The sequence below is a fragment of the Pyricularia pennisetigena genome, chromosome 5 (genome assembly GCF_004337985.1).
Source record: "Pyricularia pennisetigena strain Br36 chromosome 5, whole genome shotgun sequence".
Taxonomy (NCBI): Eukaryota; Fungi; Ascomycota; class Sordariomycetes; order Magnaporthales; family Pyriculariaceae; genus Pyricularia; species Pyricularia pennisetigena.
The window spans coordinates 1,176,026-1,191,893 of NC_043743.1; the positions used below are offsets into that span (position 1 = coordinate 1,176,026).

Genomic DNA, 15,868 nt, shown 5'->3' on the forward strand with positions numbered 1-15,868 from the left:
GGAAAATATCAAGACTGTTTTGGTGCGATGGTTGACGGTATTGCTTTTAATGGCTCTCAAAAGTGAAACGATGCACTTTGCCTGCATTGACGCCGCGTTTTCTTCTTTTTTTTTCCTGTCTTTTTTTTTTTGCCTGCCCTTCACCTTCAGCGGGGCAAATTTTTGCGACGCTGGCATCGATCGGCAAGGAGACAGGGATTAAGTACCAAGCAATGTTCCCGCCAAGAGGGGCCGGTTCACCGCCCGCATCCCTGTACAGGCCCCGCTCATGCCATCTCACTTTAGTTGCTACGGAAATGGGCCAGCCACACGCGTGAACTGTCAGACGCGACTGAGGACTTCTTCGCTAAAGTGGACTTTGCGCCCCACTCTTTGTACCTAAATCACGATTGTTGACTGAAGCTGTACAGCTGAAGCAAATCGCGTCTTTTGTCTTGATGTCTTCAATCGCGTTCACTCCCGACATCGACCTCTCAGCTTCATCACAACAAAAGTCACTCTCAGTCTTCGACGAACTATTCGGAGCTGCAAATTCTTTTTCACAGTTCATCGCTTCTTAGCTCCGCCTTGCTACAAAAAACAAAGGCTGGGCGGCCTGCTCGCCGACGTGTCTTGTAGCCTATACGGCCCCAGGACAGCGCCTCACAGGATTCTGGATTGTTCAAGCATACAGAGATCGTCACGCATTTTTACTCAACCATCGAATGCCTGTTTGATGATATAGCTTGGACCCTTCACGACTAGATTGGCATTCAAACCGCGGTGCCGACAAAATGGGCATCGTCGGACTCCTCCCGCTACTCAAATCAATCCAGAGACCCACCGAGCTTAAGAAATTTGCCGGCGAAACACTTGCTGTCGATGCCTACGGATGGCTTCATCGTGGCGCCGTGTCCTGCGCTTTAGAGCTGGCACAAGGGAAGCCCACGCGCAAGTGAGTACCGCAAGGATCAAGCCTGCTGTTGCCTTGTGGCGATATCAAACTAACAACCTCGGACAGATATGTTGACTTTGCTATGCATCGAGTCAAGATGGTCAAGTACTTTGGGGCAACTCCATACATAGTCTTTGATGGAGATTTCCTACCAAGCAAAGCTCTTACGGAAGCTTCCCGAGCCAAGCGCCGAGAAGAGAGCAGAAAGGCCGGCATGGAGTTGCTCAAGGCTGGCAAGCCCGCCCAAGCCTATCTGGAATTTCAGAAGGCGATAGACGTCACGCCCGAAATGGCACGCCATCTGATCGAAGAGCTGAAGAAAATCGACGTCCCTTACGTCGTGGCTCCCTACGAGGCCGACGCCCAAATGGTGTATCTGGAACGCAACGGCTATGTCAGCGGCATCATATCAGAGGATTCAGATCTTCTGGTTTTCGGAGCCAAGCGCCTCTTGACTAAACTCGATCAGCATGGTCAATGCATCGAGGTCAACAGGCGAGAATTTTGTGCCGTTCGAGAGATCTCACTGACAGGATGGACTGATGCTGAATTCCGACAGATGGCTATATTTAGTGGATGTGACTATCTGGAAGGTATAAACAAGATGGGGTTGAAGACAGCATATCGCATGATCAGGAAGCACAAGACCCCAGAGAAGGTCATACGCCAACTGCAGTTCGAGGGCAAACACAAAATTTCGGAGAACTATCTGGCAGCGTTCAAGCAGGCAGAGCTTACCTTCATGCACCAACGAGTCTTTTGCCCAGAGAAGCAGGAGCTTGTTCTGTTGACCGAGCCAACATCGGGGCTAGATGTGGACGAGATGCCATTTATAGGCGCCAGGGTAGACCCCGAACTCGCCAGGGCTATAGCCTGCGGCGATGTCAACCCCATCACAAAGGAGCGCATCATCCTTCCAACTCCAGTATCCACAAAAGTGCATTCATTTCCGACCAAGAGAACTGCGCCGGCGCCGAGTAAACCGCTGGGCAAACCGATTGAGGAATTTTTCAAAGGTCACCGTCGCATCCCAATGGGAGAAATGGACGCCAATTGCTTTTCGGTTGACCCACAGCAGGTTGGAGTACTTACAGCCAATGGACTGGCGCCTCGGGTGTTTCCACTTCCTCGACCATATCTCGACGAAACGATTAACCCAGTCCACCGTCCGTACACATCCTCAGCTGGTCCTCGTATCAACCGTCGGCGTACGGAACCAATCGGAAATTTGCTCGGCTTGAGCTCTTCAGATCAAGCGAACCGCCGGAGGACATCGGGTCCCATCCGCTCATCCAAGGATGAGAGCCGCACGGCCGGGTTCTCTACATCCCCAAGGCCGCAAAAAAGGGCCAGACTCTGTTCCGAGCAGCACCAGTCGACGAAGGAGGACAAGGAGCTATTCGCTGAAAAGAGCAAGTTCTTTTCTTCAACAATTACGAAAACGCCAAAATCAAAGCGGAGAAGCGAGGGACACATAATGTCGGATGACTCTATTGACGATGCACTGCTCAGTCTTCCCGACTACGGTTCACTAAGCTCGGCACATTCAACCCAACCAAGGAAATCAATGGATGTGTTTATGGACGCGCGGAGCGACGATGTTACCAGCGAAACGCCTGAAGTTATGCTGGCTACACCGATGAAGGAGGACGACCGAAACAAGGACACGACTGAGATCGAAGTGCCGGCTAGCTCTCCAATCAGGGAATCTATTTCAACCGAGGCAGACGTAGACTTCGACCTCGCAGATCAAGCTCGACAATCTAGTGCGAAGCTTGGTGCCGCGTTGGGTCGGTTTGCCTACACACCCTCAGTGAAGAACCCTGCGAACGGCACGAAGATGGCCTATGGGCTACCAACACCTGACTCTAGCGGAGTGCCTGCCGCAATTGCCCCTCGGTCAACGGCCGACAAGAAGCGCGATACAACTGGGTCCATGGAAACCCCACGACTGACGCCTCTGCAACGCATCCACGCAAGCGCAATGCAGCGACAAAGCCCTTCGGCTAGCCAGGGGAACATTGGCGCACAGACGCAGAAGAAACGAGGCCCGAGACGTAGTCTGCCGCCCACCGCACCGGTCAACCCATCCTTTGTGCCTCTACCCAAGGTGGACCTTGCCGAAGTGGCAGCGTTGAGCCGAGGCGGCGGGGGAAGTGAAGACCTACTTGTCCCCAATAGCGATGGGGAGAACGAGCCAGAATCCCCAAAGGTGGCCACAAGCCGGACCATGGACCTGGCTAGGTTTTTGTGCAGATGAAAGAAGTTACTGAAGGAGGTTTAATTTATTAAGGCTGTGAATCCTGCAAGGATACAGAAATATTGTTTTGGGTTGTTACTGGTCGGTTGTTTGTTGCATCGCATTATAATATACCCACTTGTGTAGGCGCCATTAGGCGTCAAGAGTTTTGTTAGTTTGTCATATCATCAGGATGGAGTTTATCGGTATAAGTTTTTTTTTTTTTTATTGGGCATAGCATGTGAGTGCATGGGACTTTTATCTCATGGGTATTGTTTACTGTTCTTTTGAGCGTTGCCTCCATGGCATGCAGGTTGTATAGGGTTACTTGTCTCAATTTAATTGATACCATCAATATCTACCTACCTCCTCAGATCTTATTGTGGAATTGACTGCCCTCGGACGTATTGATGATACTTGGGAAGTGATTCAGAGTGATTCAGGCATCAGGTACCCTGGGTTCCCTAGGTGGGATTGGTCGTGTGCATGTGTTACTGTGACAGGGGTATCCTCTGTCAAAATTCTTACCGCCTGGCAGAAAGTGTTGCCAAGATTTCGTTCTGACGGACCCTCACACGAAAAATCTTTACATTTTCGGCGCGGAGCTTTGGCCCAATCGATTCCACCTAACCGCACCTACTCCGACCGCCTGGGGGTAAATCCTGACGTTTTTTTTAAATCGGCGCTTCTCGACAGTCTGTCTGCACCCCGACACCGACCAGTGCAAGGCAACACATTTCTAGCTACTTTGGTCCCATCTGCCGCTTCTTTCAATATTAATTTGCCCAAAAAAAACAACAAGGCAATCGGGCTTAAAACAAACAGAAATGTCCGAAAACGACTTGCAGGTCCGTCCTTGCCCCGCTCGAGTTCCCTGGCCGACGAATTATGGCTGCATAGAAAGAGAGAAAAAAAAAGCTGATAGGCAAAACTGCAGGAGCGACTCCGCGAGTCTGCAAAGGCTTTCGATGGGCTTTTGTCCCTGATCCCAGCTCAAATTTACTACGGTGACCAACAACAAAATGTATGTGCTTGTTATTTCTATTCAACCATGCGACGGCAAAGCTCTGTTGGGCTCCCTGCTCGCCACGCTGCCCAATCATCTCCTACCTAGATTTCTAGTCGCAGACGAGGGCCCCTAAGATTAGAATCTCACATTGCGCTCTGGTTCACCCTGGCTTACCGCTCTGTCTTTCTTCAGGACCAATGGAAGCGGAAAAAGCACACCAAGGCTGAGAAGAAGGCCGCAAAGCTTGGCAAGCTTGACCCCGACAGCGAAAAGAACCGCACCGTCCAGGAGGTACTGGAAGAGAGAGCACGCAGCAAGCGCAAGCTAGAGGACGTCGAAAGCCCAGCCGAGGATGAGGCGGAGCAGGATGAAGATGATATAAGTCTGAACCTTGAGGGCATTGAGATGGAACAGCCCCTCAAGAGGCAGAAGACTGTCGATAGCGACGAGGAGGAAGGCGAAGAGGAGGTTTCCGCAGCTGAGGATGTCGGACCTGTCGCCGATGAAGACGTTTCAAACACTCTTTCGAATCTTTCTGCCAAAGACCAGAAGAAGCTCCTCAAGAGGCAAAAGAAGCTGGAGAAGAAGGCCGCCAAGACCAAAAAGTCTAAAGATGCTACCGACGAAGATGCCAAGCCAACACCAACCCCCAAGCAGACCCCCAAAGCTGCTGAGGCTGAAACGCCTCGTCCGACCACCGAGGAAGACGACCGCAAGCCGGCTCCTGACAGTGAGCTGGCTCCTATCGACCTTGCGGGACTAGAGACGAACGACGGCGAGGGACAGTCCGATTCATCATCAGCAGAATCCAAATCAACTTCTCCAGTATTTGATACAGATTCACAAGCAAACAACGGCTCCGTGGAGCCCGCTAGCGCGGCAACTTCTATCGCCTCAGCTGCGCCGTCCGACAAGGCTAAACCCGCGAAGCTACCGTCCAGTACATCAGAGGCTTTCAAGGCTCGTCTTGCCGCCCGGATCGAAGAGCTTCGCAAGGCAAGGAAGGCCGACGGCGCCGAAGGAAAGCCTGCGATGACGCGTCAGGAGCTGATCGAATCCCGGCGTCAGAAGCAGGCGCAGCGCAAGGCCCACAAGCAAGAGGTGCGAAGGCTGGCAAAGGAGGAAGCCGACCGCAAGCGCGAGGAGGCCCTGGCAAGCGCACGTACTTCGCCGGGAAGCTTCATGAGCCCTCTGCGACTGGGCGGATCTGACGCCGGCTCCGATTCGGGCGCCAACAACTTTGCTTTTGGCCGTATCGCATTTGCGGATGGTCAGCAGATGGCACACGACCTCAGCTATGTCAAGGACGAGAAGAAGAAGAAGGGCCCGTCGGACCCCAAGACGGCGTTGGCCAAGCTCGAGGCGCAGAAGAAGCGCATAGCAGGCTTGGATGAGGATAAGCGCAAGGAGGTGCTTGAGAAGGAGACCTGGCTCGCTGCCAGGCGTCGGGCAGAGGGCGAGAAGATCCGCGACGACGAGACGCTGCTGCGCAAGGCGGTCAAGCGCAAGGAGCAGGCCAAGAAGAAGAGCGAGCGCGAGTGGGGTGAGCGCAAGGCCGGCGTCGAGAAGGCTATCCGGGAGCGGCAGAAGAAGCGCGAGGACAACCTGCGCAAGCGCCGCGACGAAAAGGCTGCTGGAAAGATGGGCAAGAAGAAGGGCGGGCCGACCAGGCCCGGTGGCGGCGGTAAGAAGAACCGCCCCGGTTTTGAAGGGGCTGGTTTTGGAGGTACCAAAAGGAAGTGAAGGACCAAAATTAAAAAATTTCTAATTCTACATCATGTCATTCTAAGATATTCTTTTGTCAGGCGCAGGTGGGGTTTGTTGGCGTTTGGCGTCTTGGGGGGCGCCGTGGATTCGCTCTCTCGTTAGCTCTATCTCATGTTCACGCGAGTCTCTCTTGCCCGCATTGGATCGTCATCGAAATAGCATTTGCAGTGGTTCAAGGGGAAGGTGGGAAAAAAAGATATATATTTTTTTTTAATTAAAAAAAAAAAACGAATACATTAACAGGAACCGAACGCTTGACTTATTCTTTAAAACTATTGTCCGCATTTGCCCAGGTTAATTATCAAAAGTAACCAACTAATTGAATCATGATAGAACAAAAAAAGGAGACAGAAAGAAAACGGCACAGAAAATCATTCCCTCCTCTGTCTTCCGTACGTAGGAAAATGACATTCTATTCCCAAGCAGCAATTTTTGTGCTTGGCAAATCGAGAATCAAAACATCAGAAATGCGTCAACAATCGACGACCGTCCGATTCATCGTGTTTTTTTCTGTCGTGGACACCAGGTTTGGCCTTGTTCAACTCTAGACCAAGCCTTTTTGTTTGTCACTCCAACCCAGTCCTATGTCCCTTAGCTTAGATTCAGTCCAGAAGACGGAGGTTTTAGCATGGGAACTCTGAGCCAAAGTTCCCAAGTGTTGGGCGAGTGTGTTGCGAAGCAGGCCGGGAGGTTTTCGAAGTGTGGAAAGTCGAATGCCATTCGCTGGTGGTGGTCTCGCGGGAGGTGGTGAGCGAGCGGAAGAGTTCGTAGATTGGGTGGGTCTTGGGCCTTGGCAGGCGTTGTTTATAACAGTGAGTCGAGCCGGGTGAAAACGCTCAAGCATGCTGCGACCACTTCGAGTTGGAGTTCTTTATCTTTGCCCTTTGAAATTTCCTGTAGAAGAAAACAAACATAGCCAGTCAGTCCCAAATATTATACGGATGTCATGAACACGAACGCAGAAGACGGGGGAGGTTGGAAAACAAGCTTACATCACTGATGACTTGGGGCAGGTTGGCACCGATGCCGTGCGCCGTGGCCTTCTTCCCAAACGGCCACTGGCTGTACTCGGCGAGCAGCTCGTCGGTCTGGGCAAATGCGCGCTCGCGGGCCTCGTGGCCAAGGGTGCTGAGGGCGTTCTCGAGGACGTTGGCGGCGTAGGCGGCACAGACGAGGGCGATGGTGCGGCTGTAGCGGAACTCGAGGTTCTCGGGCAGGAACTGGGAGCCGGGGAGGACGACGGTGCGCTGGGTCAGCACGTTGCGCACGCGCCGGCGTATCTCCTCCTTGGCGCCGCTGTCCACCACGGGATGCGTGGCCATGTCGAAGAGGAGGAAGTTGCGCTTCTCGGTGCGCAGGATGCCCTTGTCCACCAGGCCCTTGGCGAGGCGCTCGCGCACCTGCTTGAGCTGGTAGCCAATCTTCATCAAATTCCAGGTCTCGCCTGTTGTGGGAGGGTGCAGGGGCTTTAGTTAGCAATACGGGATGTGATTTGCTGAGCTGGTTGGGTTTTGGCCGATAATGACACGAAGGGACAGTGTGTAGTCATGTTCCAATGCAGCAAAGAGAAAAGCTTACCGCTCAGCAGGTCGATCCATGAACTGACGCTCATCTTTTCACTCGACTTCATCAGCTTCAAAGCCTCGTCTAACAGTACCTCCCCGGTCAGCGAGTCGTCGATGACCTCCACCAAGCGATCGGCCAAGGGGAACCGCCGCCTGGAGGGGTCCTTTTGCATGCTAATGCGGCCGCGGAAGGCCAGCTCGATGACTATGCAGCCGCGGAGGGCGTACGAGATGTTGTCGTTCCAGAAAGAGAGATAGCCCTGCTTGTCCTTGAGGCCGAGCAGCAACACCTCCTCCATGAGCGTCAGTTTGGGCTGCTTGCTGCGCTCGGTGCTCTCGCTGATGTCGCGCGGGTCAAAGGCGATCTTGTGGCCGTTCTCGCCCTTTTCGTAGCTCGTCTCGGGCGCGCTGCTGCTGCTGTCTTTTTGAAAGTTGCTCGACGAGTCGGATCGGCCAATGGCGCCCGCGTTGCTGCTGCCCTCGTCGCCGCCGGCCCCCGCGCCGCCGCCTCCGCCGCCGCCTCCACCACCTCTTCGGCGGGTCAGGCCGCCCGATGCGTTGGTCGACATGGTGGATGGGGTTGGATGTGTTTTTTTATGGACGAGAGGGCGGGATCGAAGAGGGGAGGATCAATCCAGAAAGGGGGGGTTGTTTGGTTGGTTGGTTGGTTTGTGCCGAACGTTTGGTTGCGCTTTACAAGTTTAACGAGCGGTTACTTTTTTGGTGGCGGCCGATTTTGGGTAGCTCGCGGCGTTGCGTGTGTCGTGGCACGTCGAGACGACCTGGATAAGGTTCTTTCCAAGTACTTTTTCGGTACAACTTTTTTTTCTCCCCTAACTTCGGGGGAGTTTTTATGAGCAAGATCGCACCGACAATTAGCGTAAAATGGATTGCAGCAAAATATCAATGGAGAAACCAATTGCAAAATCTAGTTGTTGGTGAGCCCTGTGCTCGGGTTGATGGGCTGAGTAAAATCTGGTTCGTGGTCGTTGGATAACGAAAGGTCAGCTCAAAGTCGCTGCGCCGCTACGAGCAATGTGGACTAGGCTAGGTAGAGGCTCTTTGTGGCGGTTCCTCCCAAGGCTGAGAGAGTTTGCACAAACTTACCTACTACACCCAAAGGAAGGCCAGGTAAGTTAGTTACCTAGGGACCTGTGGGTCGGTCCGATCACCGTCAATCAATTCAATTATCTGTTTGAGCCAGGGATAGAGCGCAGAAAAAAAAAAAGAGAGGGCATTCATCAGCAGTGCCCAAGTCTTTTGGGGTCCTCCCTCAAGTCTCCAGTGTCTAGGATAGGTGGTGGGGCTTATTTCCACATAAGCAAATCATTCCTTCAGGGGAAACCGAACCGGGGGAGGTGCAATCCCTTGATAGTGCTGTGCTGCTGATCCATCTTCAATTGGATTGAATCTCTCTCTAGGCTTGGCTGCCTACAATGTCCACGTACTTTATACACTCTTGGCTAAAAGCCCTTTCCACTGGCAAATCCATAATACCGCCTTCACCTGAATATTGTCCGATTGGAGCAAGTTCTGCTTAGTTAAACTTCTCCCCATCAAATTGCTTGATAATATGAGCTGTTGTTGCGGTGCACTTTGTCCTTTTGTTGGTACCCCACATCTTATTCCATGACCGTTTGGCGTCCATGCTCCGCTCCTGCGTCCACGAAAAAGCAATGTTTGAGAACCTCCACTCTCCAGCGTCTTAAAAATACCACGTTATCGAGGGTTGTGCTTTCTCCCGATCTGCTGTTCCAGAGGGATAGCCTCACGGTCTAGATGACAGCAAACTCACGGCTCGATTTTTTTTCTCTTCTTTTTTCCCCCTCCGTCCTAGGTAGCCCAAGCCATCAGCAAAGGCAGCGAACCCAAGTCCAGTAGGGGTCGAATCCGTCTCGACCTGCCAACAGAGTTCTTCTATAGACTCACAAAACCTCATAAAAGAAGACAATCAAGGTTGTCGAGTGCTTGGATGATTTCCTCGAATTTTCATGTCCAAGTAGTCTTGGACTCTAAGAGATGAGAGCTTTTCCTCACTCCTCTCATCCCATGCCGTCGATGTTTTTGAATGCGAATCACCTTCGACAATGGAGCCAACAAACCAGCGAGTTGGGCATGGCATGCCGCACTGCGCGAGTATTTCGGTGCGCAGCCTACACTGCCCAGCCGAGATTCTTGTTTTGACGTGCCAGTGCCCCAGTCGCGAGATCCCAGACGGCTGAAACGGATCACGGCCACCTACACGGCTTCGGCGCTCCGGATGCCTACTCAAGCGGCTCGATTGAGACTGACAAAAATGCTTTTGCATTCATGGATCATCACGGGTGGCAGCACAATCAACGCAGGATGAGCATTGACCAGACTTGAGCTGGCACGATCTTGACTCTCACCACCAAGCCGTCCAAGTGTCACCTCCGCGTCGCAATCAACATGGCCCCCGTCAAAAGCTAGTTTGCCTTAAGCTGTCTATGTCCAACATAGCTGCTTTCGGTTTGCCCGCCAGAACGCGACTCATACGTCGAATTCCCGACCGGGAAGCTGGGGCAACGCGGACGTCATCTAATATTGAAAGGCTTTCGAGTGCCCATGGCGCCGGCAAGGATCAACGATGCCGTTGTCATACCAAGTGTCCTTCTACCTTACCGTGACACGTCCTGGGAGGCTCCGGGGAAGCCGGTTATTTCCATGGCTGATACCACCATACCAGGGCTGGGCAATATCCAGACTCAATCGTTTGAACACGTGAGTAAACATGGCTGACGGAGTAAGTCAAGGGCTCTAAACCTCATATGCGCTGGCCCATTACCTGAAACCTTCCTCGGCCGGAACCCAATGTATCTCAGCCATATCATGCCAGTGTTGTTGCGCGTGCTGTCACCGTTACAGGTACATGAGAAGTTACACAACAGCTAGTGCGATCTTTAACCCTTGCGGCCACATTACCACGATCTGGGAGATCCTGCGATGCGTCTCCACACATAATCTCACTGAAATCCCAACGTGATCCAGGCCTGCGCATATGTGGCGTGGTGTTGAACTTGGTTGACTTGCACAAACCCGATATTTCAGTCATTTTATGAAGAAGCATCTAATCTAGTCCCTTCGACGGCTCCGCAGCAGCACACGTAGGTCTTACAGACCCAAGATACGCCAGACATACCACCAGTCCTGTCTTGAAACGCAATTTTGCATCCATCCGTGGGTGTAACTTCGATCCTGCTGGCAGATGGGAATATTCGGGTCGCTCCTGAGAAATAGATTAGGGTCCGCCTGTCTCGGCTATTTGCGTTACAATGTTGATGAATATGCGATTCAGCTGCCTGACTTGACAGCTTGGTATCGTAGCCGAATGAGGCTCCACAGGCCCTGTCTGCTATCGAGTTAAGACTGTAGCCTTACAGAGTGCACGTGAAGGAAGCTTTCAAGCAGGTCTCTCCATGAGATGCTAGTAGCTCTGTGAGATGCCGGTAGATCGGCACTCATCACTTGTGACCTCGTCTGCTTAGTGGCTGTTTTGTTTACTCCAGTCAGAGAGAGGGCATACGGCTGCAGGTATCGAAACAACCATGGCTGATCCGGAAAATCTACATCTCCACGACGGATACTCAAGCTGTCGATATTGAAAAATCTGTTTCTCTCAGGCTGTGTCTGCAGTCTCACGACAAAGTGGACTATCCATTGATGTATCACACTGACTTCTTCTTATCCGTCATAGCTCGAGACTATTCATCAACATGATCCAAAGAGTGTCACTCTTGTGGTCCATGGCGATGGCGAGAGTCGGACACAAGAGCAGTTAGCGTTGCTTAGCTTCTTCGCAGATGTACTGAGGCCGCCATAGACTGATGTCGTCTTGCCAAACGCTGAGACCTTTCTTCAATGCTTACGTCGACGTCGAAGACTCGGATCCCGGCTGGCGCTTCTTTTCTGGGAATAATGGCCATGTTCGTGTGGAACGCACGGGACGGTAGCCGAGGCCAGGCTGTATCAGTCACCCCTATAAAGCTCTTGTCCTCGTGTGCTATCTTCTGCTTTTTTTTTTTCGATCCACAGAAGTCCAAGTCCAAGCTTCTGTCTCTCTTTATAACCGCAGCTATCCGTCCCCCAGAAGGCAGTTGATACATTCGGCCCGCCGCTCTTTACCGCGTCTCGCTGGCCAATTGTAGAGAGAGGTTCATCATGAAATCCCTCACATGGCTGTGGGTGGCAGTCGTCGCCCTGGCTGCTGTCGCCTCGGCTCAGAGGAAGCGCCTTTTGTTCTATGGCGATGTGGAGTACAGAGAGTGGCAAGAAGCCGAGAGTCTAGGCTATGAAGGTTAGAACGTTATGTATCCCTCCCGAAAAGTCAGCCGTTGCTAATACCCTGATGCTGCTCTCAGTCGTCAACGTCACCGATGCTCAGTGGCGCTCCTTCACCGAGGATGACTTCGCTCGGTTCGCTGCCATCGTTGTCCAGGATCCTGATTGCAAATCACTTCCGGAAGTTGACAACCTAAGGTTGCTCGAAGAAACCAAGACTAGATGGTCGCCAGCTGTGACGGGACCCGTCATCCTAATCGGCACGGATCCCTCATTCCACGCCAATGACTACGAAGGCGCCGTGTCTTTAATCCGGGGCGGACTGAATTTTGCAGCATCAGGCAACGAAACGGGATTATATTTCTCACTCTCATGCTACTATCAAAATGTCGAAAGGGAGACGGTCTCTGTGCTGTCTGAGTTCGGCACCTTTGAAGTGCGAGGCCAGCTGAGTTGCTACAACGACGCACATCTGGTAGCAAATTCGACAGCTCTCTTGGGAATAAACGACGAAGACTTGAGTGACTGGTCCTGCAGTGTCCACGAGGTCTTTTCCAACTACCCCAAGACTGGCATGCGCGGTTTCGAGCCCTTGGTGATCGCTCAGGGGGCTACCGGCGCCGGGAACTTGACTTTTGCAGACAACAGCACCGGAGTCCCTTACATCCTTACAAAGTTTGCCACACCCATCGGCTGCGGCAATGGCATATGGGAGTCCCGTCTTGGCGAGGAGTGCGACTACGGTGACTCCAACGGCCATGATAACAGCACCTGTACCCTGTCTTGTAGGTGTTTATATGGGGCATTGGGAAATGGAACTTGTTCCTCTGTCAGCAACTCGACAAGTTCCTCGACCACTCGCGGATTCAGCAGCACACTTTTCACAAACTCAAGGTATGTTGCAGCCTCAGTTGGTATGTGAGGCTAGTTGCTGATGATGTATTAGCTCCACGGCCACTCCCACTACCAGCTCTTCAGCAACGTCGACGAGCGAGCTGTCCAATTCCGTCACATTTATCACGGTTGTGGTCACATCCACTGTGTCTATTAACCCGTCATCCTCGTCTCTCACTACCGTTACGACAGTTTCCACTTCTACCATCTTGCCACTGACATCAAACTCCTCGGCGGTCAGCTCTGGGACAGCTACCCCAGGGCCGTCAGTAACGACGATCGTTATCACTGCTACTGTGTCCATCAATCCTAGCTCCTCGTCCACGACAACCATAACAAGCGTGGTACCAATCTCTGACTCGGCATCAAACCCAGGCAGCACGACGCCAACTTCTGGTTCTGAAGTTTCCACTGTTACTTCTGTTGTGACCTCATATATATCTATCAATCCAAGCTCCTCCTCGGAAACCGTATACACTACTGTGTATATCACCGCCATACCTGCTGAGTCTTCTACTTCTCCATCGGCGGCACCAACATCTCCGATCAACAGTCCATCAATCTCCACCGTGACTTCGGTAGTGACCTCGGTAGTCACCGTAAACCCGAGCTCTGTATCGACCAGCGTATTCACCACTGTTTATCCTACAACAATTGTGCCATCAACAGCCTCTGATGCAGGACAATCATCTTCATCGTCAGGGACAGCTGCGTCTTTCTCGAGGCAGTATACAACCATAACTTCGGTTTATACTACATTGGTTACTGTGAATCCCAACTCGATTTTCACCTCGTACTACACGGCGTACATTACAGTCCCTCTCGGACAGATTGCCTCCACGGCTCCTTTCCCGAACTCAACAGCCATCCAGACGGACTCCGCCACGTCGACATCTGTATTCAACGTGACCTCAAGCTCGATCTTGGTCACTGTCATACCCACCACGAGCGTATCATCCGTATCTCTCTCCTCGGTTGTCATCACCGTGATTCCGACTTCGCTAAGCTCCACTGTGGTCAGCATCATTCCGAGCACGGCTGTTGGGAACATCTCGTTGAGCTCCACCTTGGTGACAGTTTTGCCGGTGACCTCGACGGCCGGAAGCCAGATCAGCTCTCTGTCTTTGGTGCAAAGCAGCTCTTCTCAGTTGGTGACCGAGACTGTATCGTCTACCGTAACTCTTCCTCAGCCATCTGGGTCAGTGACGTCTGTTGTGGAAGCCAGCTCGTCTCAGTTTGTTACGGAGACTGTCTCTGCTACAGTGACCATTATCCCATCATCAAGTTCGCAGGCACTACCAATCTCAGGAACTAATTCGTCGGCGCTTGTTACTGAGACGGTGTCGTCTACCGTAACTGTTGTTAGTCCATCGGGGTCACAGACCACATCCGATGTGGGTGCTAGCTCATCTGAGCTTGTTACCGAGACTTTCTCTACAACCGTAACCCTTGCCCAGCCGTCAAGCATTCAGCAGCCCAGCTCAGAAGCCGGCGCATCAGCTAGCACCTCGAACCAGGCTGTCACCCAGACAGTGTCCTCGACAGTGACAGTCAGCGGCACCACTTCATCACCCGTCCAGTTGCCGACCTCAGAGCCAACAAGCCAGTCAAGCTTGTTCACCGAGACATCCACGGGAGCTGCTACAATCTCTCTTTCGTCTGCAGGCACAACGTCGGTAGCTACCACCGGGCTTACTGATGCGATATCTGCTACTAGCACTGGAGCAGAGACCGCTACCACCACAACAGACGTGACGAGGACTCCCTGTCATGGCGGTGGCGGTTATTCATCTGTGAAAACTGACGCGTCTACGTCGCTAGGCAATGTTCAGTCGACGTCTCTTACAGACGCCTGGTCTACCTCGGCTACAAGTGTTCTGTCGAGTTCGAGCTCAGATCCGCAGTACACCTCGCTTAGAGATGCCGTATCTACTTCAATCACAGATGCTGTGTCCATGTCAACTACCGATGCCCAGTCTACGTCAGCAACAGATGCCGTGTCTGCCTCGCTCACGGACGTACAGTCTACCTCAAACAGCTGGCTGACTTCAACAACTATGGCAATCGAGACCACTGAGGGTGCACTGCCCACAAGCGCCGGATCCACATCCATCTCCAGTGGCTTCTCTACCAGCCTCACGGCGCCCTGGTCGACGATAACGAAGCCTCCGTTCACCATTGCTCCGTACGAGCCGACTCCGTGCCTTAGCTGGCTCAGCTACGTGACGGAAGTGTACGTTGTTTTGACCACAACCTGCCCAGAGGGAAGCATTAGTAAGTTCAACTCGGCCGTCTGGGCCTCGGGGCCTCAGAATTCCACGGATGAATAGTAGACTAAGACTGTGGGATAAACAGGCACAACGACTCTGACCGATCGGTTCACTACTGTGACGACGTCGGCTTGCGCCACTCAAACTACTCCAGAGCCGTGCTACGGCTGCATTGTTGGAGCTCCAGACGCAGGAGAGGTGGTTTCAGTCACCGTGGTGAGTTGACCCCCTTTGAATCTTTTCGACGTCTCTTGTGTCAAAGACAATCTTCTCTAGATTCGACGCTATATACTAACATATGCCCATCAAATGGCCACGATAGACCTCAACTGCAAGCGCAGTAATTATTCCCGGCCAGTTACCCACTGCTTCCTCTGATTCAGGGTTCGGTTTCCCCCAGGACCCTTCAGAATCTGTACTCCCTCGCAAGGAGAAGGCTGAGGCCGGCAGGGGCTCCGTCGTCACTGCAGGGGCAGGCAGAGTTGACGTTGGCCTATTTGGTGGAGCCTGGCAGTATGCGATGGTCTGCCTTGTGGGGTTTGTCATGCTGATGGCTGTGTGAGAAAGCAGATCTCCACTGCTGAATGTCTAGAATTTTTTTTCTTTTTTTTTCGTTTCCTTTGTTCCAGTGTGACCTCCCTCCGCCTGCAATTGCTATGCTTTTAGCACTTAGTCTGCGGAGATGACTTACCTTCTTCAATCCATTTTCTTTCGTGCTTTTGTATTTGACAAGAAAAACCGCCAGGCTTTTTGATAGACTCAAAAGCTGATAATGCCAGATGTGTCTGCCTGCCTATTGCTCCGTGCTGCGTGCCTGAATTTTATGTACGGTATTTGGAATCATTGCTGAATTAACCATCTCAACATTCGGCGATATCCTTATCAAGCATC

The 15,868-nt window shown here is 52.3% G+C and overlaps 4 protein-coding genes across 4 annotated transcripts; 3 read left to right on the forward strand and 1 right to left on the reverse strand.

Moving 5' to 3' along the window:
* Nucleotides 1-773: 773 nt before the first annotated feature.
* PpBr36_08302 (uncharacterized protein) lies at nucleotides 774-3,194 on the forward strand (the record flags this gene model as incomplete). The annotated part of the gene is made up of 2 exons (XM_029895433.1): nucleotides 774-934; nucleotides 1,001-3,194. The coding sequence occupies 2 exons, from the start codon at nucleotides 774-776 to the stop codon at nucleotides 3,192-3,194; spliced, it is 2,355 nt and encodes a 784-aa protein (XP_029746934.1).
* Nucleotides 3,195-4,000: 806 nt separating this feature from the next.
* PpBr36_08303 (uncharacterized protein) lies at nucleotides 4,001-5,925 on the forward strand (the record flags this gene model as incomplete). The annotated part of the gene is made up of 3 exons (XM_029895434.1): nucleotides 4,001-4,021; nucleotides 4,111-4,180; nucleotides 4,322-5,925. The coding sequence occupies 3 exons, from the start codon at nucleotides 4,001-4,003 to the stop codon at nucleotides 5,923-5,925; spliced, it is 1,695 nt and encodes a 564-aa protein (XP_029746933.1).
* Nucleotides 5,926-6,753: 828 nt separating this feature from the next.
* Nucleotides 6,754-8,083, reverse strand: PpBr36_08304 (uncharacterized protein; the record flags this gene model as incomplete). Its single annotated transcript, XM_029895435.1, has 3 exons — nucleotides 6,754-6,843; nucleotides 6,942-7,393; nucleotides 7,528-8,083. The coding sequence occupies 3 exons, from the start codon at nucleotides 8,081-8,083 to the stop codon at nucleotides 6,754-6,756; spliced, it is 1,098 nt and encodes a 365-aa protein (XP_029746929.1).
* Nucleotides 8,084-11,681: 3,598 nt separating this feature from the next.
* PpBr36_08305 (uncharacterized protein) lies at nucleotides 11,682-15,539 on the forward strand (the record flags this gene model as incomplete). Its single annotated transcript, XM_029895436.1, has 5 exons — nucleotides 11,682-11,829; nucleotides 11,894-12,707; nucleotides 12,760-14,981; nucleotides 15,063-15,193; nucleotides 15,300-15,539. Exons 1-5 carry the CDS (start codon nucleotides 11,694-11,696, stop codon nucleotides 15,537-15,539), a joined length of 3,543 nt encoding a protein of 1,180 aa, XP_029746928.1. The 5' UTR covers nucleotides 11,682-11,693.
* Between the last annotated feature and the right edge of the window lie 329 nt (nucleotides 15,540-15,868).